The 25,881-nt window shown below is 43.7% G+C and overlaps 1 protein-coding gene across 1 annotated transcript; it reads left to right on the top strand.

Moving 5' to 3' along the window:
- Window positions 1-663: 663 nt before the first annotated feature.
- NHLH1 (nescient helix-loop-helix 1) lies at window positions 664-11,704 on the top strand. The gene is made up of 2 exons (XM_060757819.2): window positions 664-855; window positions 6,568-11,704. The coding sequence occupies exon 2, from the start codon at window positions 8,317-8,319 to the stop codon at window positions 8,701-8,703; it is 387 nt and encodes a 128-aa protein (XP_060613802.2). The 5' UTR covers window positions 664-855; window positions 6,568-8,316; the 3' UTR covers window positions 8,704-11,704.
- The last annotated feature ends 14,177 nt before the right edge of the window (window positions 11,705-25,881 follow it).

The raw sequence follows: 25,881 nt of genomic DNA, 5'->3' as shown, positions 1-25,881 counted from the left end.
ATTATAAATCTATTATAAATATAATATTATTATGAATAACAAAATTATATTTAAATGTACAATTAATTAGAATAAATTATTATTATTATTATTATTATTATTATTATGAATTATTTGTATTGTCAGTCTTGATATTATCACCAATTATTGTTTGTATTAATTATAACATAATATTATAAATCTATTATAAATATAATATTATGATTAATCACATAAAATTATATTTAAATGTAAAATTAATTATAATCATAAATTATTATTATTATTATTATTATTATTATTGTGAATTATTTATTACAATAATTAATTATTATTATTATTAATTATTTTGTCAGTCTTGATATTATCACAAATTATTGTTGTTTGTTGAGCTGCATGATGTTAAAAAAATAATTCAGATTAATTAAATCCAGGAATGGCTTAATCCGGATTAGTCGCCCTCCCATCCACACTGAAGAATCCATGAAATAAATATGAATGGGAACAGCTGTCTCTTCCGAAGCCACGCCCCTCCCCAGGGTCCTTCCCTCCCAGCCAATGAGGGGCCAGTGCTTGCTTTGCTATTTGCATAGCGCGCTGGAGCAGCCAATGAAAACCCCCGTGGGCGGAGCCAGCGGGCGGCGGAGGCGCTTATATAGATAGATGGGAAGAAGGAGAGGCTTGAGCTCTGAGCGGCGGAAGCGGAGGGTGCAATACCGGGTGCCGTCAATAGATGTCAGTGTGGCGCAACGGGGAAAGGGAGAGACACGCGATGGAAGAACACGTGTGAACGCCAAGACACGTGAAACCCGCTCTAAGGAGGAATGGGCTCCAAGGAGGAGGAAAGGGAAAGGTGGCCCCTCTCTCTCTTGAAGGGTGAGTCCATTAAAGGAGGAGAGGGGATAAAGAAATGGGACTTTGGAGAACTACAACTCCCAGCATCCCCTGCAAAGAAAGTATTTACACTTCTGGTTGGGAAATAGTATTATTATTATTATTACTATTAGTAATATCCCAGGCATTGGGGTGGAAAGGATCTGACCTGCAAATGGGATTTTCCCTTCTTCCTTCCTTTCTCTCCTTCCTTCCTTTTTCCCTTCTTTTCTTTCCCTTCCTTCCTTCCTTTCTTCCTATTTTTCCTCCTTTCAATCTGTTTCCTTCCTTTTCTTTCTCTCCTTTCCTTCCTTCTTTCCTTCCTTCTTTTCTTTTCCTTCCTTTTTCCTTCTTTTCTTTCTCTTCCTTCCTTCCTTCCTTTTCTTTCTCTTCCTTCCTTCCTTCCTTTTTCCTTCTTTTCTTTCTCTTCCTTCCTTCCTTTTCTTTCTCTTCCTTCCTTCCTTTTTCCTTTCTTTTCTTTCTCTCCTTTCCTTCCTTTTTTCCTTCTTTTCTTTCCCTTCCTTCCTTCCTTCCTTCCTTCCTTCCTTCCTTCCTATTTTTCCTCCTTTCAATCTGTTTTCTTCCTTCCTTTTCTTTCTTTCTCTCCCTTCATTATTTCCTTCCTTCTTTTCTCTCTCTCCTTTCCTTCCTTTTTCCCTCCTTTTCTTTCTCTTCCTTCCTTCTTTCCTTCCTTCTTTTTTCCTCTCCTCTCCTTCCCTTTTCCTTCTTTTCTTTCTCTTCCTTCTTTCCTTCCTTTTTTCCTTCTCTTCCTTCCTTCCTTCCTTCCTTCCTTCCTTCCTTCCTTCCTATTTTTCCTTCTTTCAATCTGTTTCCTTCCTTTGTTTTCTTTCTTTCTTTCTCTCCCTTTCTCATTTCCTTCCTTCTATCTCTCCTTTCCTTCCTTTTTCCTTCTTTTTTCCTTTCCTTTCATTCCTTCTTTCCTTCCTTCTCTTTCTCTCCCCTCCTTCCTTCCTTCTTTTCTTTCCCTTCCTTCCTTCCTATTTTTCCTCCTTTCAATCTGTTTACTCCTTCCTTTTCTTACTTTCTTTCTTTCTCTCCTTTCCTTCCTTCCTTCCTTCTTTTCGTTCTCTCCTTTCCTTCCTTCTTTCCTTCTTCCCTTCCTTCCTTCTTTTCTCTCCCTTCCTTCCTATTCTTTCTCTCCTTTCCTTCCTTTTTCCTTCCTTTTTCCTTTCCTTTCTTCTCTTTCTCTCCCCTCTTTCCTTCCTTCTTTTCTTTCTCTCCTTTCCTTCCTTCTTTCCCTCTTTTCTTTCGCTTCCTTCCAATCTTTCCTCCTTTCAATCTGTTATCTTCCTTTTCTTTCTTTCTCTCCCTTCTTTCCTTCTTTCTTTTTCTCTCCTTTCCTTTTTCCTTCTTTTCTTTCTCTCCTTCCTTCTTTCCTTTTCTTTCCTTTCCTTCCTTTTTCCTTTTTTTCCTTCTCTCCCTTCTTTTCTTTTCTTTCTCTCCTTTCCTTCCTTTTTCCTTCTTTTCTTTCTCTCCTTCCTTCTTTCCTTTTCGTTCTCTCCTTTCCTTCCTTCTTTCCTTTTCTTTCTCTCCTTCCTTTTTCCTTCTTTCCTTTTCGTTCTCTCCCTTCCTTCCTTCTTTTCTTTCTCTCCTTTCCTTTCTTTTTTCCTTCCTTCTTTCCTTTCCTTTCCTTCCTTCTTTTCTTTTCTTTCTCTCCCTTCCTTCCTATTCTTTCTCTCCTTTCCTTCCTTCTTTTCTTTTTCTTCCATCCATCTCTTTCTCTCCTTCCATTTCCTTCCCTTCTTCCCTCCTTTCTTTCACTTTCCTCTTCCACATTCTCTCCAGTCTCTCTTTCCATCATTCCTATTCTTCATTTTCCTTCTTTCCTAATTTTCCTCTTTTCAATCTATTTCCTTCCTTCATTTCCCCTTCCTTCGGTCCATCCTTCTTTCCCCACCTTCCTTTTCCTTCTTTTTGTCCTTCCTTTTTTTTCATTCTTTCCCTTCCTTCCTTCCTTCCTTCCTTTTCTTTCTCTAATTTTCTTCCTTCTTTTTCTTCCCTTCCTTCCTTCCTAATTTTCCTCCTTTCAATCTGTTTCCTTCCTTCGTTTTCCCTTACTTCTATCCATCCTTCTTTTTCCCCTTCCTTTTCCTTCCTTCCTTTCCTTTCATTCTTTCTCTCCCTTCTTTTCTTCCTTCCTTCCTATTTTCCTCCTTTCAGTTTCCTTCCTTCCTTCTTGTTTTCTCCTCTCTTTCACTAATCTCCTTCCTTTCGTTCTATTTCCTTCCTTTCTCTCCTCTTCTCCCTTCCTTTCCTAATCTCTCTCCATCCTTTATTCCTTTTCTTTCCTTCCTTCTTTTCTTCCTGTTTCCTTTCCTTCCCTATTTTCCCTCCTTTCATTCTATTTCCTTCCTTTCTCTCCTTTCCCCCCTTCTTTTCCTGGTCTTTTTCTATTCTCTCCTTCTTACCTTCCTTCCCTCCCGTTTTCTCTCTGTCCCTATTTTCCCTCCTTTCGTTCTGTGTCCTTCCTTTCTCTTCTTCCTTCCTCTTTTTCTCTCCTTCCTTCCTTCCTCTTCCCATTGCTTCTCTCCTTCCTTTCCTGATCTCCCTCCTTTCATTTTTTCTTTTTCCTTCCTTCTTTTTTCCACCTTTCAATCTGTTTCCTTCCTTTCTTCCTTCCTTTTCCTCTCTCTCTTCTTTTTTCCCTTCCCTTCTTTCTCTTCCTTTTCCCTCTCTCTCCATCCTCTCTCTCCTTCTTTTCTCTCCTCCCTTCTTTTCTATCCGTCCCTTCCTCTTCCCTCCCCTCCTTCTTACTCTTCCTTTTCCCTCTCTCTCCTTTTTTATCCTTCCCATCCTTCCTCTGCCCTACACTTCTCTCCTTTTTCCTTTTCCCTCTCTATCCTTTTCTCTCCTTCCTTTCTCCCTCTCCCCTTCTCTTCTCTCCTTCTTTCTCTTCCTTTTCCCTCACTCACCCTTTTCTCTCCCCTTCTTTTCCTTCCTTCTTCTTCCCTTCTCTCCTTCTTTTTCCTCCTTTCCCTCTCTCTCTGTTCTCTCTTTCCATTTCTGTCCTTCCTTTCCTTCCTCTTCCTTTCTCTCCTTCTTCCTTTTCCCTCTCTCCATTCTCTCTCCTTTTCTACCCTTTCTTCCTCTTCTCTTCTCTCCTTCTTTCTCTTCCTTTTCCCTCTCACCCTTCTCTCTCTCCTTCCCTTTCCCTTCCCTTTTCTCCTTCCTCCTTTTCCCTCTTTCTCCATTCTCTCCTCCCTTCTTTTCTATCATTCCGTCCTTTTCCCTTCTCTTCTCTCTTTCTTTCTCTTCCTTTTCTCTTTCTCCATTCTTTTTCTCCTTCTTTTCTCTCTCTTCTTTTTCCTCATTTCCTCTCTCTCCATTCTTTCTCTCTTCTACCCTACCTCCATTTCTATTCTTCCCTTCCTTTTCCCTTCCCTTCTCTCCTCCTTTCTCTGCCTTTTCCCTCTCTCTTCTTCTTTTCTATCCTTCCTTCCTCTTCCCTTCACTTCTCTCCTCCTTTTCCCTCCCTCTCTCCTTTTTTCTCCTTCCTTCCTATCCCCTTCCCTCCTTCTTCCTTTTCCCTCTGTCTCTATTCTTTCTCTCCTTTTCTATCTTTCCTTCTTTTCTCTCCTTCCTTCCTTGTCTCCTTCGTCCCCTGCCTTCTCTCTCCCTCATTGAGGACTAGCGCCTTGGCTCCCCTCCATCCCTTTCGTTCCCATCTGCTCTGTCTGCCGAGGGAGGAGGGGAGGGGGCTCCCATCTGTCCTGGCATATGGGCCCCTTTCACACTCTTCCTTCCTTCCTTCCTTTCTTCCTTTCCCTCCTTCTCTCCTCCTCCTCCTCCTCCATCCCTCCATCCACCAGCTGCCAGAAGGCACAGCGCGGCTTTCCCCCGAGGTTTCTCCCTCCGTCCCTCTTTCTCTCTCGTTCCCTCTTTCTCTTCTCTCCCCCGGGGGCTGTTTTGACCCTCCAACATCTGCTTCCCTTCTGTTGCTCATCCTTCTTCTCCTCCTTCTTTCCCCCCTTTCTCTTTCTATCTCTCCCTTCAAGCCATACTTTTCCTTTCTTTCCGGTCTGTTTCTCTCCTCCGTTTTTTTCCCTCTCTTTCGCTTCTTTTTCTCTCTTCTTTTTCCAACCTTTTTCTATCTCTTCTGCCTCAAGATCTCACCTTATCTTTCCCTCTTGTCTCCTTCTTTCTTCCTCTTTTCTTTTCTTCGATCCTCTTATCCTTCCTTTCCACCTTTCCTTACTTTTTCTTCTTTCCACTTCTTTCCTCCCTTCCTATCTTCCTTTTCCTCTCTTTTCCTCCCTTCTTTTTCTCTTATCCTCCTATTTTCTTCCTTTTCCTCCTTTCCTCTTTTCCTCTCTTCTTTTCTTCTTATCCCTTTTTTCTCCTTTCCTCTTTTCCTTTCTTCTTTTCCTCTCATTCTTCCTTTTCCCTCTTTCTCCATTCTCTCTCCTTCTTTTCTATTTTCCTTCCCTTCTTCCTTTTCTCCTTTCATCCCTTTTCTCCTTTCATCCTTTCCTCCTCTTTTCCTCTCATTCTTCCTTAACCCTTTGCTTCCTCTTTTCTCCTTTCCTCTTCTTTTCACCTTCCCTCCGTTCCTACTTTGCTTTCCTGTTTTTCGCCTCTTTTTGTTTCTTCTCCTCCTTTCCTATCTTCCTTTCCTCTTTTCCTCCCACTTTTCTTCTTTTCTTCATTTTCTTCCTTTCCACCTCTTTCCTCCTTTCTTTAGTTCCTATCTTCCTTTCCTCTTTTCCTCTTATTCCTCTTATCCTTTTCCTCCTTTCCACCTCTTTCCTCCGTTCCTATCTTCCTTTCCTCTTTTCTTCCCTTTTTTCCTTATCCTTTTCTTCCTTTTCCTCCTTTCCTCCATTTATACCTTCCTTTCCTCATTTCCTCCTCTTTTCCTCCACTTCCTCTTACCATCTTATTCTTCCCTTTCCTCCTGTCCTTTCCCCCTTCCTCCTTTCTTACCTTCCTTTCCTGTTTTGCTCCTCTTCTCCTCTCTTATTTTCCTCTTATCCTTCCTTCCCCCTTTTTTCCTTTCATCAATATTTCTCCTCCTTTCCTCCACTTTTCCTTTCTTCTTTTCTCCACTTCCTCTTATCCTCTTCTTCCTCCTTTCCTCTTGTCTTTTTCCTCTTCCTCCTTCCTTTCCATTATACCATCCTTTCCTGTTTTGCTCCTCTTCTCCTCTCTTTTTTTCCTCTTATCTTTTCTCCCCCCTTTTCTTCATTTTTTCCATTCTTTTCTTCGCTCTTCTCTTCTCTTCCTTTTCCTCCACTCTAATTTTCCTCTTTTCTTCCCTTTCCTTTCCCCTTCTTCCTCCTTTCCTTCCTTTTTTCCTTCTCTTTTTTTCTATCCTTTCCATTCTCTCGATATTTCATCTCATTTCTTCTCCTTCCTTTTTCTCCACTCTAATTTTCCTCTTTCCCTCTTTTCTTTCCTTTCCTTTCCCCCTCTACCTCATTTCCTTCCTTTTTTTCCTTCCCTCCTTCCTATCCTTTCTATTCCCTCGATATTTCGTCTCATTTCTTCTTCTTTTTCCCTTCCTTTTCCTCCACTCCAATTTTCCTCTTATCCTCTTCCTTTCCTCTTTTCTTCCCTTTCCTTTTGTCCTTTTCTTCTCTCCTTTCCTTCCTTCCTTCCTTCCAGTTTTATATTACTTCCTATCTATCCCGTCTATTAATGTTCTCTCTCTCTCTTTTTCGTGTCCCTTCTTCTCTTCTCTCTGGACCTTTCTAGGATCTGAAGGCATCGTTGGATGCAACATGGAGGATCACTTTGCTTCCTGCCCTTGAGGACTGGCAACCGCAGCTCCTCCTTCCGTCTCTCCGTCCGTCCTTCCTTTGACCACCAATTGTCCCAAATCTTCCTCTTCGCTTCCTTTTCCTCCATCATCATCATCATCATCATCTAATAATAATAATAATAATAATAATAATAATTTCCATCAGTTGACCTGTCTACTTTCCTTGTCTCCATCTTGTCCATACTTTCTCCATAGTTGACTTCTCCTTGACCTTCTTGCCTCCACCTTGCCCTAATTGTCTCCATAGTTGACCCTCCATTGACTTCTCTTGCCTCCATCTTGTTTAGTTGACTTCCTGTTGGGTTGCCTCCATCTTGTCCAAGTCTAATTGACTTCCTCCATCTTGTCCAAACTTTCTCCATCGTTGACTTCTCATTGACCTTCTTGCCTTCATCTTGTCCAAACCTTCTTCATAGTTGACCTTTCATTGACTTTCCTGCCTCCATCTTGTCCAATCCTTCTTCCTTTGATCCCCCATTGACTTTTCTTGCCTCCATCTTGTTTAATTGACTTCCTGTTGGGTTGCCTCCATCTTGTCCAAGTCTAATTGACTTTCCATTAACTTTCCTGCCTCCATCTTGTCCAAACTTTCTCCATCGTTGACTTCTCATTGACCTTCTTGCCTTCATCTTGTTCAAACCTTCTCCATAGTTGACCTTTTATTGACTTTCCTGCCTCCATCTTGTCCAAACTTTCCCCATAGCTGACTTCTCCTTGACTTCCCCTGCCTCCATCTTGTTTAGTTGACTTCCTGTTGGGTTGCCTCCATCTTGTCCAAGTCTAATTGACTTCCCATTGACTTTCCTGCCTCCATCTTGTCCAATCCTTCTTCCTTTGACCCTCCGTTGACTTCCCTTGCCTCCACCTTGTTTAGGTCTTCATCAGCTGACTTCTCCATTGACCTTCCGGCTCCATCTTGCCCAAGACTCCGTCTTGTTTACGTCTCCATCAGTTGGTTTCCCATTGAGTTACCTTCAACTTGTCCAAATCTAATTGACTTCCTGTTGACCTTGTCCAGTATTCCTTCCTTCAACTCTCCATTGACACCCTTTGTCTCCATCTTGTCCAGACCTTCTCCATTGACTTTCTCTGTCTCCACCTTGTCCCAAGTCTTCTCTATAATTGACTTCCAATTGACTTCCCTTGCCTCCCATCTTGTTTAGTTGACTTCCTGTTGAGTTGCCTCCATCTTGTCCAAGTATAGTTGACCTTCCATTGACTTCCCTTGCCTCCACCTTGTCTAGGTCTTCATCAGTTGACTTCTCCATTGACTTCCCTGCCTCAATCTTGCCCAAGTCTCCTTCATAGTTGGCCTTGTATTGCCTACATCTTGTTTACGTCTTCATCAGTTGACTTCCTATTGAGTTGTCTCCATCTTGTCCAAGTCTAATTGACTTCCCATTGACCTCTCTGCCTCCATCTTGTCCAAACCTTCACCGTAGTTGACTTATCATTGACTTCCCCGTCTCCATCTCGTATAGTTGACTTCTTGTTGAGTTGTCTCCATCTTATCCAAATCTAATTGACTTCCTGTTGACCTTCTTACCTCCATCTTGTTTGATATTCCTTCCTTCAACTCTCCATTGACTCCCCTTGCCTCCATCTTGTCCAGACCTTCTCCATAGTTGACCTTCCCTTGACTTTCTCCCTCCTCCCCTTCCTCGTGTCCCTGTTCGGGCGCCATGATGCTGAACGCTGACCCTGTGGAGGCGGGTCTTCCCGGGCGCCACGCGGAGGTGGAAGGCCCCTTAGGGAGCTGTGGGCGTGGGGGGGCCCCTGCGGAGGAGGCCCCGCCTCCCTTGTGCCTCCACCCGGAGGTCACGGAGGCCAAGAAGGAGCTGCCGCCCTTGAGCCGGGAGGAGCGCCGCCGTCGCCGCCGAGCCACGGCCAAGTACCGCACGGCCCACGCCACTCGGGAGCGCATCCGGGTCGAGGCCTTCAACATGGCCTTTGCTGAGCTGCGCAAGCTGCTGCCCACGCTGCCCCCCGACAAGAAGCTCTCCAAGATCGAGATCCTGCGCCTGGCCATCTGCTACATCTCCTACCTCAACCACGTCCTGGACGTCTGAGCCCTCAGTGCACCACGGGGGTGGACTTTCGGTACTCCCTTCCAACACTTATGGCTCTTGGAGTAGATGACCTTTCAGTGCCCCTTTCAGATTCTACAAACAGATCTTGACCCCTCATTGGTCAGACTGGATGACCTTTGGGTGCCCCTTCTCACACTTATGGCTCTACAAACTGACGTTGACCCTCTTTGGGATCAAAGAGCTGTGGTCATTTCCCCATCAGCCCAACTGGATTCCCGTCGAGATGGTCAGCTCCCTATCAGCAAGACTAGATGACCTTTGGGTGCCCCTTTTGACACTTACGGCTCTACAAAGTGACATTGACCCTCTTTGGGATCAAACAGCTGTAGTCATCTCCCCATCGGCCAGACTGGATAATCTTTGGGTGCCCCGTCGAGATGGTCAGCTCCCTATCAGCAAGACTAGATGACCGTTGGGTGCCCCTTTTGACACTTATGGCTCTACAGACTGAGGTTGACCCTTTTTCGGATCAAATAGCTGCGGTCATCTCCCCATCGGCCAGACTGGATGACCTTTGGGTGCCCTGTTGAGATGGTCAGCTCCCTATCAACAAGACTAGATGACCTTTGGGTTCCTCTTATGGCTCTACAAACTGATATTGGCCTCCCCATTGATCAGAGTCGATGACCATTGGGTGCCCCTTCCAAGACTTAGGGTTCTGCTAACCCATGCTTGACCCTCATTGGTCAGACTGGATGACCTTTGGGTGCCCCTTTTGGCTCCTTTGAGATGGTCAGCTCCCAATCAACCGGACTAGATGACCTTTGGGTGCCCCTTAGGACTCTACACTTTCTACACAGTGACGTTGGGCCCTCCCATTGCTCAGACTCGGTGGCCTTCAGGTGACCATTCCAACTCTTAAGGTTCTGCAAGTGAAGTCCGATCTCCCGTTGGTCATACTGGATGACCTTTGGGTGTCCCACCCAGCTCACAATTCTGCAAGTGGATTCTGATCCTCCTTTGGTCGGTCTGGATGACCTTTGGGTGCCCCACCCAAGTCATGATTCTGCAAGTGGAGTCTGATCCTCCATGGGTCAGACTGGATGACCTTTGGGCGTCCTACCAAACTCATGATCTGCAAGCAGAGCCCCATCCTCGATCTGGATGACCTTTGGTCTGGATGACCTTTGGGTGTCCCATCCAACTCTTAATTCTGCAAGCAGAGTCCTATCCTCCATTGGTGGGTCTGGATGACCTTTGGGTGCCCCATCCAACTCATGATTCTCCAAGCAAAGTCCGGTCTGGATGACCTTTGGGTGCCCCATCCAATTCATGATTCTTCAAGCAGAGTCCGGACTGGATGACCTTTGGGTGTCCCATCCAACTCATGATCTGCAAGCGGAGTCCGATCCTCCATTGGTGGGTCTGGATGACCTTTGGGTGCCCCATCCAACTCATGATCTGCATCCAGATCCTCCTTTGGTCGGTCTGGATGACCTTGGGTGCCCCTTCCAGCTCTGTAGACTCCAGAAATCAATGCTGGACGCTCTTTGGGATCAAACAGCTGCAGTCTTCCTGTTGGTCAGACTAGATGACCTTTGGATGCCCCTTCCAACTGTTACGACCCTGAAAACTAATGTTTCTGCCTTTCAAGAGTGGAAATACATCAACAATACTATACTATATATGTATATGTACATGTATATGTATATGTATATATATATATATGGATGGATGGCTTCTGATGAAGAGGTTGGACTAGATGACCTTTGGGTGCCCCTTCCAGCTTTTACAATCCCTGAAAAGTAATGTTTCTGCCTTTCGAGAATGGAAATACATCAACAATACTAGGATATATATTATATATCTATATCTTATCTATACATACATCTATACCAATGATGTCTACTCAAGATGTTGGACTAGATGACCTTTGGGGTTCCCCTTCAGACTCCTTTGTAAGACTTTTCTTTCTCTCTCTGTATGTGTGTGTATATATATGTATATATATGCAGATATATTTCTGTCCTCATTGCACAGTTGTACAGGATTCGTCCCTCTTTAACTGCAATGGCTCCCTATGCAGAGCATTACGATCCCATTTTATAGTACAGAATGATGGGATTTGTAGTAGTTTATAGTTCGGAGCCTTGGCATTTATAGCTTGGAGGGGGCTTAGACTTGCAAATTATTACTAATAATATTAATATTAATTATTATTATTATTACTAATAATATTATTTATTACCCCTTTGGGTGGGGGATAATGGGAATTGTAGTCCAACACCCCCCCCCACGCACCCCATATTATTTCCTCATAACCCCATGAGATAACATTGACTGCAAATTATTACTAATTAATTAATATTACTAAATAATATTAATATTATTTATTACCCCTTTGGATGGGGGACAATGGGAGTTGTAGTCCAACACCCCCCCACGCACCCCATATTATTTCCTCATAACCCCATGAGATAACATTGACTGTGAATTATTATTACTAATTAATAACTAATTGATATTACTAAATGATATTATTTATTACCCCTTTGGGTGGGGAATAATGGGATTTGTAGTCCTATATACCCCTACCCACCCCATATTATTTCCTCATAACCCCATGAGATAACATTGACTGCAAATTATTATTATTACTAATTAATAACTAATTAATATTACTAAATAATATTATTTATTACCCCTTTGGGTGGGGGATAATGGGAGTTGTAGTCCAACATCCCCCTTACCCAATATTATTTCCTCATAACCCTATGAGAACGACTAGATCTCAATCCCGGACGATAAATTGCTCCTAAGATAATTTATTATGCCGTGAACCGTTATTTATTGATTATATTTATTGATTATATTTATTATTATTATTGTTTGGGAATAATGTGATCGATCGATTGGCTTGCAATCCTTCTTTTGCACTTTGGTCTCCCCCCGAGAGTTGATTTGGACGATGGCTGCTCTTGTTTATATATTTATATACATATTATATATCTATCTATAAAAACGATGACGTAAGACCGTTTTCCGCGTCTTTCCTTCTCTTTTTTTTTGGCGTGTTTTCTCGTTCTTTCTTTCTTTCCTTCCCTCCTTTTGGGCCGCAGCTGGGCCGTTCAGCAGGCGGAAAATCACCAGGGCCGGCCCTAATCGCATCTCACGCTCCGAAGCGCGGGAAGGGTCCCCGTGGGGTGGAAGGGGAGGGAATAATGTCACTCACTCACACACACACACTCGATTTGGATGAACACAGTTCGGACTCGGACCCGGAACGGACACCACAAGAGACTAGATGGAGAGATGGATAGAAAAGATGGAAGGATAGAAATACTAGATGGAGAGATAGATAGGATGGAAAGAGAAAGAAGGAAATGATAGATGATAGATAGATCAATAGAATGGAAAGTAAGAATGATAGATAAGATACGATTGATTGATTGATTGATTGATTGATTGAAAGGAAGGAAGGAAGGATGGAAAGAGAAAGAAGGAATGATAGATCGACAGGATGGAAATGAAAGATAGGTAGATAGATAGATAGGATGGAAAGAAAGAATGATAGATAAGATACGACTGAAAGAAAGGATTGATTGATTGATTGGATGGAAAGAAAGAATGATAGATAAGATATGACTGAAAGAGAAAGAAGGATAGATAAGATACAATTGAAAGGAAGGAAGGAAGGAAGGAAGGAAGGAGAAAGAAGGAATGATAGATCGACAGGATGGAAATGAAAGATAAGTAGATAGATAGATAGATAGATAGATAGGATGGAAAGAAAGAATGATAGATAAGATATGACTGAAAGAAAGGATTGATTGATTGATTGGATGGAAAGAAAGAATGATAGATAAGATATGACTGAAAGAGAAAGAAGGATAGGTAAGATACAATTGAAAGGAAGGAAGGAAGGAGAAAGAAGGAATGATAGATCGACAGGATGAAAATGAAAGATAGGTAGATAGATAGATAGATAGATAGATAGGATGGAAAGAAAGAATGATAGATAAGATACGACTGAAAGAAAGGATTGATTGATTGATTGATTGATTGGATGGAAAGAAAGAATGATAGATAAGATATGACTGAAAGAGAAAGAAGGATAGATAGATAGGAAAGAAAGAATGATAGACAAGATACAATTGAAAGGAAGGAAGGAGAAAGAAGGAATGATAGATCGACAGGATGGAAATGAAAGATAGGTAGATAGATAGAGAGAGAGAGAGAGAGATAGATAGATAGATAGATAGGATGGAAAGAAAGAATGATAGATAAGATACAACTGAAAGAAAGGATTGATTGATTGATTGGATGGAAAGAAAGAATGATAGATAAGATATGACTGAAAGAAAGAAGGATAGATAGATAGGAAAGAAAGAATGATAGATAAGATACAATTGAAAGGAAGGAAGGAGAAAGAAGGAATGATAGATCGACAGGATGGAAATGAAAGATAGATACACAGACAGACAGACAGATAGGATAGAAAGAAAGAATGTTAAATAAGATACAATTGAAAGGAAGGAAGGATGGGAAGAGAAAGAAGGAAATGATAGATCGACAGGATGGAAAGAAAGAATTATAGGTAAGATACAATTGAAAGAGAAAGAAAGATAGATAGATCGTATGGAAAGAGAAAGAACGAAATGATAGATTGATCAATAGGATGGAAAGTAAGAATGATAGATAAGATACAATTGAAAGAGAAAGAAGGACAGACAGACAGATAGACTGACTGGATGGATGGATGGATGGATGGATGGATAAATAATGATAAATAAGATACAATTGAAAGGAAGGAAGGATGGAAAGAGAAAGAAGGAAATGAAAGATAGAGTAGAAAGAAAGAATGATAGGTAAGATACAATTGAAAGAGATAGATAGATAGTATGGAAAGAAAGAACGAAATGATAGATTGATCAGTAGGATGGAAAGTAAGAATGATAGATAAGATACAATTGAAAGAGAAAGAAGGAAAAGATAGATAGATAGACAGACAGACAGGATCGAAAGAGAAAGAAGGAAATGATAGATCAACAGGATGGAAAGAATGATGGATATGATTGAAAGAAAGAAAGAAAGAAAGAAAGAAAGAAAGAAAGAAAGATAGATAGATAGATAGATAGATAGATAGATAGATAGATAGGATAGATAGGATAGATGGAAAGAAGGATGAGATACAATTAAAAGAAAGGAAATTAGGTGGATGGATAGATAGATAGGATGGAAAGACAAAGAAGGAAATGATAGATAGATAGATAGATAGATAGGATGGAAAGAAAGAATGATAAATAAGATATGATTGAAAGGAAGGAAGGAGAAGGAAATGAAAGATAGATAGGGTAGAAAGAAAGAACAATGGATAAGATACGACTGAAAGAGAAAGAAAGATAGAAAATAGGAAGATAGGATGGAAAAAATGACAGATAAGATACGATTGAAAGAGAAAGATGGATAGACAGATAGGATAGAAAGAAGGGAATAGATGGATGGATAAGATGGAATGAAAGAATGATAGATAAGATACGATTGAAAGAGAAAGGATAGATAAGATGGAGAGAGATATGGCGTATAGCAGGGTTGGGAGGGGAATAGCTGCACTCGCAGAGCTCAGGTCGTGTTGTATTTCAGTCTCAATGTTGACGTCTGTATACAGTCCACGTTTCGCAGGCATATAGCAGGGTTGGGAGGGGAATAGCTTTATCAACAAACCCCTTGGTCTCCCTACGGATGTCCCAGTCTTCAACACTCTCTGCTTCATTCGGACAAATGCTGCACTTGCAGAGCTCAGGAGGTGTTGAATTTCGGCGTCGATGTTGACTTTTGTGGAGAGGTGTCTGCCAAGGGAGTGGAAATGGTCCACATTTTCTAATGTTACACCATTAGCTGTATCTCTGGCATTGGGGAGGGGATGGCTGGAAGAGCACTTTGTTTTTCTCGATGTTCAATGACAGGTCGAGCTGCTCGTATGCTTCTACGAAGGTGTTTAGAGTGGCTTGTAGGTCTTCTTCTGAATGCACACAGACGACGTTGTCATCAGCATACTGGAGTTCTATAACAGATGATGTTGTGACCAGTCTGCTGAGGTTAAACAGCTTGCCATCTGTCCAATAGATGATTTCCACTTCCTGTCAACAAGATGAAGTCTCATAGCGATGAAGATGGAGAATAAAGTTGGGGCAAGAACACCTCATCCCTGTTTGACACCTGAGGTAGATGGTAGATGGAAGGATAGCTAGGGAGATGGATAGAAACGGATCAATAGCATCGAAAGATAAGAAGAAAAGAGACTGATGGAAAAGATGGAAGGATAAACAAGATAGATGGGAAATAAATGAAATGGAAGGACGGGAAGGTGGATAGATGACCTTTCGGAGAAGAGCCCATCTGGCGGCCGAGGCCGAGAGAGTGTGCCTTGCCCGGGTCTTATTGATTCCTGTTTCCTGGCTGGGCGCGTGTCTCCCTCTTTCCTTCTTGATTTATCCTTTGCCGTCCAATTCGCTCCCTGCTTCCTCTGGCTCGGCTCCCTTCGGGCATCAGGTGGCCGCCGATCTCCCTCCGGACGCCACTGCTGACCGCCGGCCATCGAAGCAGCTGCTCCCCAGTTCGTGCGCAGAGTGTTTTTCCCCCCATTTGAATAATGATATAAATATAGGGAGCCATCTGCCGGCGCTTTCCCCGCCGCCCCGGCATATGGACCCGACGTCTATTCCCCCCTCGAGAGCGGCGGAGGCTCCCCTCTTGGCGATGGGTCTTAATGGCAGGTCTGGGACCAAATAAGAATCATAGACACTTTGTGGGCCATCCAGTCCAACCTCATTCTGCCAGGAAACAGGAAAATCGCATTCAAAACAGCCCCGACAGATGGCCATCCAGCCTCTGCTACAAAGCCCCCAAAGAAAGAACCTCCTCCATACTCTTTCCATAAATGTACAGCACAATTTACAATAACAAGGTTTCCATAACACAAATAAACACATAGTAGCTTTACACGCAGCAGTCTTCACACTGGAGTTTTCTCGCACCAGGCTTCTCTCACACAGAGGTTTACCTAACACTCCTCAGGACGACACTAGCTTTGGCTCACTGACTCTAACAGGCTTCGGCCTACTCGCTCTCCTCAGGACGACACTAGCTTTGGCTCACTGATAACAGGCTTCGGCCTACTAATTCTCCTCAGGACAACCTTAGCTTTGGGCAATTGACTCTAAGACTTTGGCCTACTCGCTCTCCTCAGGACAACACTAGCTCTGGCTCACTGATTCTAACAGGCTTCGGCCTACTCACTCTCCTGAGGACAACCTTAGCTTTGGGCCACTGACTCTAAGATTTTGGCCTACTCGCTCTCCTCAGGATGATACTGGCTTTGGCCCACTGAGTCTAACAGGCTTCGGCCTACTCGCTCTCCACAGGACAACCTTAGCTTTGGGCCATTGAATCTTAAGACTTTGGCCAATTCGCTCTCCTCAGGATGACACTAGCTTTGGCCCACTGAGTCTAACAGGCTTCGGCCTACTCACTCTCCACAGGACAACCTTAGCTTTGGGCCATTGACTCTAAGATTTTGGCCTACTCGCTCTCCTCAGGATGACACTAGCTTTGGCCCACTGACTCTAACAGGCTTCGGCCTACTCACTCTCCTCAGGCCGACACTAGCTCTTGGATGTAGTTGATCTGGCCGTGGAAGGGGACTTGAATTTGTCTAGAGCGGCCAGGTATTCCTGGAAGACTTGTTTCCCAATTTGGGGTTGGATTTCCGCGAATCCATCGTCCACTTGCTGAGGTCGAGGACAGCTTTCTTTTTGTGAGAAGACTGAGGCAAAGAAGGCATTGAGTAGTTCTGCCTTTCCCTTGTCCCCTGTCTGTCAGCATTGCCCCGTCTTCTCCTCGCAGAAGCCCTATCACCTCCTTCTTCTTCCTTTTTCTACCGACGTAAGCAAAAGAGACCTTTCATTATTAATATTAAATAAAATTGCTGGAATCAGGCTTCTCTGAAGGCTTGCCAAGGTAGCGTTCCCTCTTTGGTGGAAACTAAGGGTCATCTCTCCTTGGAGTTGACCCCCCTAAAGTCTAGTTCGGCTTCAGTATTGTTTTTAATGTGCCTAGCAAGCCTGAGCTCGATTTGCGCTTTAGCCTTACAGGAGTTGGTTATTTGTATGAATTCTTCTTTGGTGATTTCTCCCTTTTTCCACTTCTTGTGCATGTCTTGAGCCTTTACATGGTTAGAAGTTCTTTGGACATCCATTCTGGCTCCTTTGCACTTGTTTGATTTTTTTCCCCTCTTCGTTGGCACTGTTTGCAATTGCACCTTGAGTATTTCACTCTTGAAAAACTCCCATCCATCCTGAACTCCCTTTTCTTTTAGTATCAGAGTCCACAGCTTGCCTCAAAACCTAGGTTTTGCTGCCCCCTCGTGGCCACTGTTGGTTTCTCTCTCTTGTTTTAAAAAAGGAAAGGATTGTCCTGGGCGAAACATAGATTGTCTACAGACATCATACGCAATTCCTGGAACAATTCCATCAGCCTCCGAAAAATCCTGCAAATCTCTTGGGAAGACAGGCGGACAAGTGTCAGTGTGCTGGAAGAAGCAAAGACCACCAGCATTGGAGACAATCCTACTTGGACAACAAGGGATTGCCTAAGTAAATATGTTCTGTATCAGAAACTAGAGCTGATGTGGTCTATCCACTGCTGTTTTCTGAATCGGCACCCCAAACTGAATCTAAAGTTGACCAAAAACTGATTCGTAATCCTTTTGGTACTCATGTTGGAGAGTGGTCCGCCAAAGCTGGCGCTGCAACAACCTTTAAAAGAATGACACACTGGCCATAGTTATCAAAAATAATATAGAAATAAAATATTATAGGAACAAAATGGTATATATTATATTATATATAATATATATAATGCTTTACATATCATATATATATACACACACATACATATTGAATGAAACTCCCACTGTTAGCTCCAGCTTCTGCCAACCTAGCAGTTTGAAAACATGCAAATATGAGTAGATCAATAGGTTACGCTTCTGCGGGAAGGTAACGGCACTCCATGTAGTCATACCGGCGACCACATGTTTATGTTTATAATATTTTCACAAACCCCGATGACATCTAGACTTATTATTATTATTAGGCCGTCCAGTGGCGCAGCGGGTTAAACGGCTGAGCTGCTGAACTTGCTGACCAAAACGTAGGCGGCTCGAATCCAGCGAGTGGGGTGAGCTCCCGCTGTTAGCCCCAGCTTCTGCCAACCTAGCAGTTCGAAAACATGCAAATGTGAGTAGATCAATAGGTAACGCTTCTGCGGGAAGGTAACAGCACTCCATGCAGTCATGTGTTTATGTTTATAATATTTTCACAAACCCCGATGACATCTAGACATATTATTATTATTATTATTATTATTATTATTATTATTATTAGGCCGCCCAGTGGCGCAGTGGGTTAAACTGCTGAGTTGCTGAACTTGCTGACCAAAATATAGGCGGCTCGAATCCAGCGAGTGGGGTGAGCTCCCGTTGTTAGTCCCAGCTTCTGCCAACCTAGCAGTTCGGGAACATGCAAATGTGAGTAGATCAATAGGTAATGCTTTATAATATTTTATAATATTTTCACACACCCCGATGACATCCAGACATATTATTATTATTATTATTATTATTATTATTATTAGGCCGCCCAGTAGTGCAGCGGGTTAAAGTGCTGAGCTGCTGAACTTGCTGACCAAAATGTAGACGGCGCCGAATCCAGCGAGTGGGGTGAGTTCCCGCTGTTAGCCCCACCTTCTGCCAGTCTAGCAGTTCAATAATATTTTCACAAACCCTGATGACATCTAGACTTATTATTATTATTATTAGGCCGCCCAGTGGCGCAGTGAGTTAAACTGCTGAGCTGCTGAACTTGCTGACCAAAATGTAGGCGGCTCGAATCCAGCGAGTGGGGTGAGCTCCCGTTGTTAGCCCCACCTTCTGCCAGCCTAGCAGTTCAATAATATTTTCACAAACCCCGATGACATCTAGACTTATTATTATTATTATTAGGCTGCCCAGTGGTGCAGCGGGTTAAACTGCTGAGCTGCTGAACTTGCTGACCAAAACGTAGGCGGCTCGAATCCAGCGAGTGGGGTGAGCTCCCGCTGTTAGCTCCACCTTCTGCCATCCTAGCAGTTCAATAATATTTTCACAAACCCCGATGACATCTAGACTTATTATTATTATTATTATTAGGCTGCCCAGTGGCGCAGCGGGTTAAACTGCTGAGCTGCTGAACTTGCTGACCAAAACGTAGGTGGCTCGAATCCAGCGAGTGGGGTGAGCTCCTGCTGTTAGCCCCAGCTTCTGCCAACCTAGCAGTTCGGAAACATGGAAATGTGACATTGATTGATTGATTGATTGATTGATTGACTCTAAGCTGCACCAGTTGCTCTGGAATTCCACGCAACGGGACTCCGGCCATGTTTTCCTTTTATGACATCACATAAAAGTCTTGATCTGTGGCAGTCGGGCCCCGATCGGGCCTTCGCCATGCAGGGCCTGCCGTGGTGTGGGCTCCTGTGGTTCTTCTGCCGGCCTGCTTGGGCCGCCCGACACATCGTGGACAAGCCGGACAACTCCGCTGCCGGGCTGAGCTGGGGGAACGTGGTCGTGATCTTCGCCGTGGTCTTCCTCTTGGCTTTGGGGGCCAAGTGGCTGCGGGATAGGATCCCCGCCGAAGGGGCCAACAAAGAAAAGGTGATTATTCCTGGGTGGCCTCCTGGGGTATCCGCACCGGGTTTTAGTCTGAACTTTACGAGTCCTAATGATGGTGCCGACCCAATCCCAGTCAATGTGGGATCATCCTATGCTATGTGGCCCACCTGGACACCACAATTCTATTCTATACCCTGCCTCCAGCCACAAAGATTGGCAGGTAACAACAACAACAACAACAACAATAATAATAATAATAATAACAACAACAACAACAACATGGAAGAGCATGCCAGTCCTACACTTTGTGGCTCACCTGGGCACTTATACCTCACCTTGAGCCATAAGGAGAGGCAGGTAAATAATAATAATAATAATAATAGTAATAATATGTGGGCACTCCAGTCCTATTCTACAACTCACCTTGAGCTATAAGGAGACAGGTAAATAATAATAATAATAATAATAATAATAATAGTAATAATAATAATAATAATAATAATAATAATAATAATAATAATATGGAATGGCATGCCAGTCCTACACTTTGTGGCTCACCTGGGCATGCATATCTTATTCTACGTGGTCCGCTTGGGGACTCCAGTCCTATTGTATAACTTACCTTGAGCCATAAGGAGAGGCAGGTAAATAATAATAATAATAATAATAATAATATGGAATGGCATGCCAGTCCTACACTTTGTGGCTCACCTGGGCACTTATACCTCACCTTGAGCCTTAAGGGCAGAAAGATCAACAACAACAACAATAACCATGACATACTTTGTGATCCACTTGGGAACTTATACCTTGAGCCATAAGGAATGGCAGATCAATAATAATAATAATAATATGGAATGGCAATGCATGCCAGTCCTACACTTTGTGGCCCACCTGGGCATGCTTATCCTATTCAATGTGGCCTACCTGGGCATTTATGCCTCACCTTAAGCCATAACGGAAAGCAGGCCAATAATAATAATAATAATAATAATAATAATAATAATAATACTTTGCCAGTCCCACACTTTGTGGACAACCTGGGCATGCTTATCCTATTCCATGTGGCTCACCTGGGCACTCTAGTCCATTTCTATACCCTACCTCGGCCTGCAAGAAAAGGTGGGATGATAATAATAATAATAATAATAATAATAGCAATAATAATAATAGCATGGAATGGCATGTCAATCCAACAATTTGTCTCACCTGAGTTGGCTTATCCTATTCTATGTGGCTCACCTGGGCACCCTAGTCCATTTCTATACCCTACCTCGGCCTGCAAGAAAAGGTGGGATGATGATAATAATAATAATAATAGCCTACAGTACGGTTACAAGCAAAGTTCCATCTGACAGTTGCTTTCCTTCTCAACCCATATAGAGATATGGGTTGAGAAGGAAAGCAACTGTCAGATGGAACTTTGCTTGTAACCGTCCCCTTCACAGCCCCGTTTCTCTGTGGTTCACCTGGGCCCCCAAGTCCTTCTCTGCGGGTGTTGCAGTCCCACCTGGGCCCCCAACTGAGTGCCCTCTTTGCCCCCGTGTCCAGGAGGGCTGTCTGTCCGGCGAAGAGACCCTGGAGTGCCGTCTCCGCCAGAGCTTCTCCCAGATGGAGCAGGAGCTGGTCAAGCAGGTGACGCTGGTGCGCAACCTCAAGGCCGACCTCTCCTCGCGCCACAGCACCTGCACCGTCCCCGGGTGCCAGCGGGGTCAGCGGAGCCGCAGCGGCAGCAGCAGCATCATCAGAGCCTTTAACCTGGAGGTCTACGACGTGGCCGAGGAAGAATGAGGACACAATACAAGCATGAGAAAGCAGCCAAGGGGCGTCCGTTGCTTCTTACCCTTTACCTGGGGGAGGGTTCTAGACTGCCTTTCTCACCCCGCAGGCGACTCAGGGTAGATCACAATGCACATATACATGGCACACCTTCAATGCCACACAACATATAGAGAGAGACGCACAGAGGCTATTGACACCTAATAGGCAGTAAGAGCACCTAAAGCTTCTGTTCCACCATCTCAAAGCTCCCTGCTTGGGTGATGATGGCACGATCATCAGCATATATTAAAATCTCTGTCCCTTCTGGCAGTGGCTGGTCATTTGAGTAGATGTTGAACATGAGGAACTGTATTAAGAGGCATTAGGAAGGTTGGGAAACACTGACCTAAAGCTTCAGAGAGCTTCCATTCAACCTTTTTGAAGCTCCCTGCTTGGGTGGTGATGGCATAATCGTCAGCATATATTAAAATCTCTGTCCCTTCTGGCAGTGGCTGGTCATTTGAGTAAATGTTGAACATGAGGAACTGTATTAAGAGGCATTAGGAAGGTTGGGAAACACTGACCTAAAGCTTCAGAGAGCTTCCGTTCAACCATTTCAAAGCTCTCTGCTTGGGTGGTGATGGCATAATCGTCAGCGTATATTAAAATCTCTGCCCCTTCTGGCAGTGGCTGGTCATTTGAGTAGATGTTGAACATGAGGAACTGTATTAAGAGGCATTAGGAAGGTTGGGAAACACTGACTTAAAGCTTTGGAGAGCTTCTGTTCAACCATCTCAAAGCTCTCTGCTTGGGTGGTGATGGCATAATCGTCAGCGTATATTAAACCCTTTGTCCCTTCTGGCAGTGGCTGGACATTTGTGTCGATGTAAACATGAATGCTGCAAGCTGGTTTTCCCTGTAATAGGCAGTAAGAGAACCTAAAGCTTTGGAGAGCTTCTGTTCAACCATTACAAAGCTCCCTGCTTGAGTGGTGATGGCATGATCGTCAGCGTATATTAAACTCTCTGTCCCTTCTGGCAGTGGCTGGTCATTTGTGTAAATGTTGAACACGAGGAACTGTATTAAGAGGCATTAGGAAGGTTGGGAAACACTGATCTAAATCTTCGGAGAGCTTCTGTTCAACCATTACAAAGCTCCCTGCTTGAGCGGTGATGGGATGATCGTCAGCGTATATTAAACTTTCTGTCCATTCTAGCAGTGGCCAATCATTGGTGTCAATGTTAAACACAAGGAACTGTATTAAGAATCATTAGGAAGGTTGGGAAACACTGATCTAAAGCTTCGGAGAGCTTCTGTTCAACCATGTCAAAGCTTGAGTGGTGATGGCATGATCGTCATCGTATATTAAACTCTCTGTCCCTTCTGGCAGTGACTGGTCATTTGTGTCAATGTTAAACATGGACGGAGCAAGCACACACTCCTGAGGCAGGCCGTTCTTCTGTTTCCGCCATCTGCTTCTCTGGCCCTGGAACTCAACAAAAAAGCTCCTGTTTTGTAGCAGATTTCCTACTAAGTCCTTTTTGATATTATACGTTGTTCTCTCCATTTTATATGGATTAGAAATCAGTTGATTTTCCCTGTAATAGACAGTAAGAGCACCTCTAGCTTCGGAGAGCTTCTGTTCAACCATTAGAAAGCTCCCTGCTTGGGTGGTGATGGCATGATCGTCAGCATATATTAAACTCTCCATCCGTTCTGGCAGTGGCCGATCATTTGTACAAAGTTAAACATGAGGAACTGTATTAAGAGGCATTAGGAAGGTTGAGAAACACTGATCTAAATCTTCGGAGAGCTTCTGTTCAACCATTACAAAGCTCCCTGCTTGAGTAGTGATGGCATGATCATCAGCGTATATTAAACCTTCTGTCCTAGCAGTGGCTGATCATTGGTGTCAATGTTAAACATGAGGAACTGTATTAAGAGGCATTAGGAAGGTTGAGAAACACTGAGCTAAAGCTTCGGAGAGCTTCTGTTCAACCATAACGAAGTTCCCTGCTTGAGCGGTGATGGCATGATCGTCAGCGTATATTAAACTTTATATGGATTAGAAATCAGTCGATTTTCCCTGTAATAGACAGTAAGAGCACTGATCTAAAGCTTCGGAGAGCTTGTGTTCAACCATAACAAAGCGCCCTGCTTGGGTGGTGATGGCATGATCGTCAGTGTATATTAAACTCTCCGTTCCTTCTGGCAGTGGCTGATCATTTGTGCAAATGTTAAACATGAGGAACTGTGTTAAGAGGCATTAGGAAGGTTGGGAAACAGTGACCTAAAGCTTCGGAGAGCTTCTGTTCAACCATGTCAAAGCTCCCTGCTTGAGTGGTGATGGCATGGTTGTCAGCGTATATTAAACTTTCTGTCTGTTCTAGCAGTGGCTGATCATTGGTGTCAATGTTAAACATGAGGAACTGTATTAAGAGGCATTAGGAAGGTTGGGAAACACTGATCTAAAGCTTCGGAGAGTTTCTGTTCAACCATAACAAAGCTCCCTGCTTGGGCGGTGATGGCATGATCATCAGCGTATATTAAACTCTCTGTCCCTTCTGGCAGTGGCTGGTCATGTGTGCAAATGATCATTGGTGTATCTGATCAAATAAGCTCCCTCTAATGGAGATCTCCTGTCTCTAGCAGAATCTGGGTCATATCATTCCAACCTATGTGTCTTCTAGAGGACATCATCCTTGGGTTTGTGATGTCACCGCGTGTCAATGGTGTGGTCAAGGCAATGGAGACGTGGCCAGGCGGCAAGATGTTGCCCATGCTCCGGCTCTGCTTCTTGGTGGCCCTGCTTGCCCCACGCTGGGCTTTCGGGGAGGAGGAGAAGGAGGAGGAGGAGGAGGAGGAGAAAGGCCCGCCGCCCACCTTGGGGAACCTCGTGCAAGGCGTGGCCCCGTGGCTCCTGGGCTTGGTGGTCTTGTACGGCCTGGTTCGGTTTGTGGATGACATTATGTCCGAGACGGGGGCTTTGGCTGGGAAGAACGAAGCCGAGGTGAGCGGCCACAGCCAGCGATGGCCTATCCGCTCTGGGTTTTAATCCGAACACCATTACTACTACTACTACTACTATTATTATTATTTAATCTGAACTTTTAATGTCTATATTTCAAGACAAAGGTGAAGTCAATACAGTCCATGATATGCAATATAGTATTCATATCCATCCATCTCATACTTCCCTCTATCTATCTATCTATCTATCTATCTATCCATCCATCCATCCATCCATCCATCCATCCATCCATCCATCCATCTCATACTTCCAATTATCTATCTATCTATCTATCCACCCACCCACCCACCCACCCATCCACTCATCTCATACTTCCCATTATCTATCTATCTATCTATCTATCTATCTATCTATCTATCTATCTCTATCCATCGATCCACCCTTCCATCCATCCATCCATCCATCCATCCACCTTTCTTTCCTTCCATCCATCCATCCATCTCATACTTCCCATTATCTATCTATCTATCTATCCACCCACCCACCCACCTATCCATCCACTCATCTCATACTTCCCATTATCTATCTATCTATCTATCTATCTATCTATCTATCTATCTATCTCTATCCATCGATCCACCCTTCCATCCATCCATCCATCCATCCACCTTTCTTTCCTTCCATCCATCCATCCATCCATCCATCTCATACTTCCCATTATCTATCTATCTATCTATCTATCTATCTATCTATCTATCTATCTATATCTACCCACCTGCCCGCCCACCCTTCCATCAATCCATCCATCCATCCATCTCATGCTTCCCATTATCTATCTATCTATCTATCTATCTATCCGCCCGCCCGCCCGCCCGCCCGCCCGCCCATCCATCCATCCATCCATCCATCCATCCATCCATCCATCCATCCATCTCATGATTCCCATTATCTATCTATCTATCTATCTATCTATCTATCTATCTATCTATCTATCTATCTATCTATCTATCTATCTATCAGGTCCCATAAAGAGTGCAACCAGATTGTTTTACTATAAAGAGAAGCCTCCTAAGGAAGAGATATTGTGCTTAGTAACGCCTCCGTCTGAGAGAGCCCTCAGTGTGAGAGAGCCCTCAGTGTGAGAGAAACCTCTCTGTGTGAGTACGCCTCAGTGGGAGAATAGGTCCCATAAAGCCTCCTAAGGCCTCCTAAGGAAGAGATGATATTGTGCTTAGTAACATCTCAGTGTGAGAGATGCCTCTCTGTCTGAGAGAACACCTCAGTGGGAAAATAGGTCTCGTAAATAGTGCAACCAGATTGTTTTAGTACAAAGAGAAGCCTCCTGAGGAAGAGATAATATTGTGCTTAGTAACACCTCAGTCTGAGAGAGCCCTCACTGTGAGAGAAGACTCTCTGTGTGAGAGAACGTCTCACTGGGAGAATACGTCTCATAAAGAGTGCAACCAGATTGTTTTACTACAAAGAGAAGCCTCCTAAGGAAGAGATAATATTGTGCTTAGTAACACCTCAGTCTGAGAGAAGCCTCTCTGTCTGAGAGTATGCCTCAGTGGGAGAATAGGTCTCGTAAAGAGTGCAACTAGATTGTTTTACTACAAAGAGAAGCCTCCTGAGGAAGAGATAATATTGTGCTTAGTAACACCTCAGTCTGAGAGAGCCCTCAGTGTGAGTGAAGCCTCTCTGTGTGAGAGAATGCCTTAGTGGGACAATAGGACTCAGTAGGAGTAGGACTCACTGTGGGAGAAAGGCCGCAGAGTGT

This window comes from Anolis sagrei, chromosome 12 (genome assembly GCF_037176765.1).
Source record: "Anolis sagrei isolate rAnoSag1 chromosome 12, rAnoSag1.mat, whole genome shotgun sequence".
Taxonomy (NCBI): Eukaryota; Metazoa; Chordata; class Lepidosauria; order Squamata; family Dactyloidae; genus Anolis; species Anolis sagrei.
Note: the sequence above shows the minus strand (reverse complement) of the source record. Positions and strands in the feature narration are given on the sequence as shown.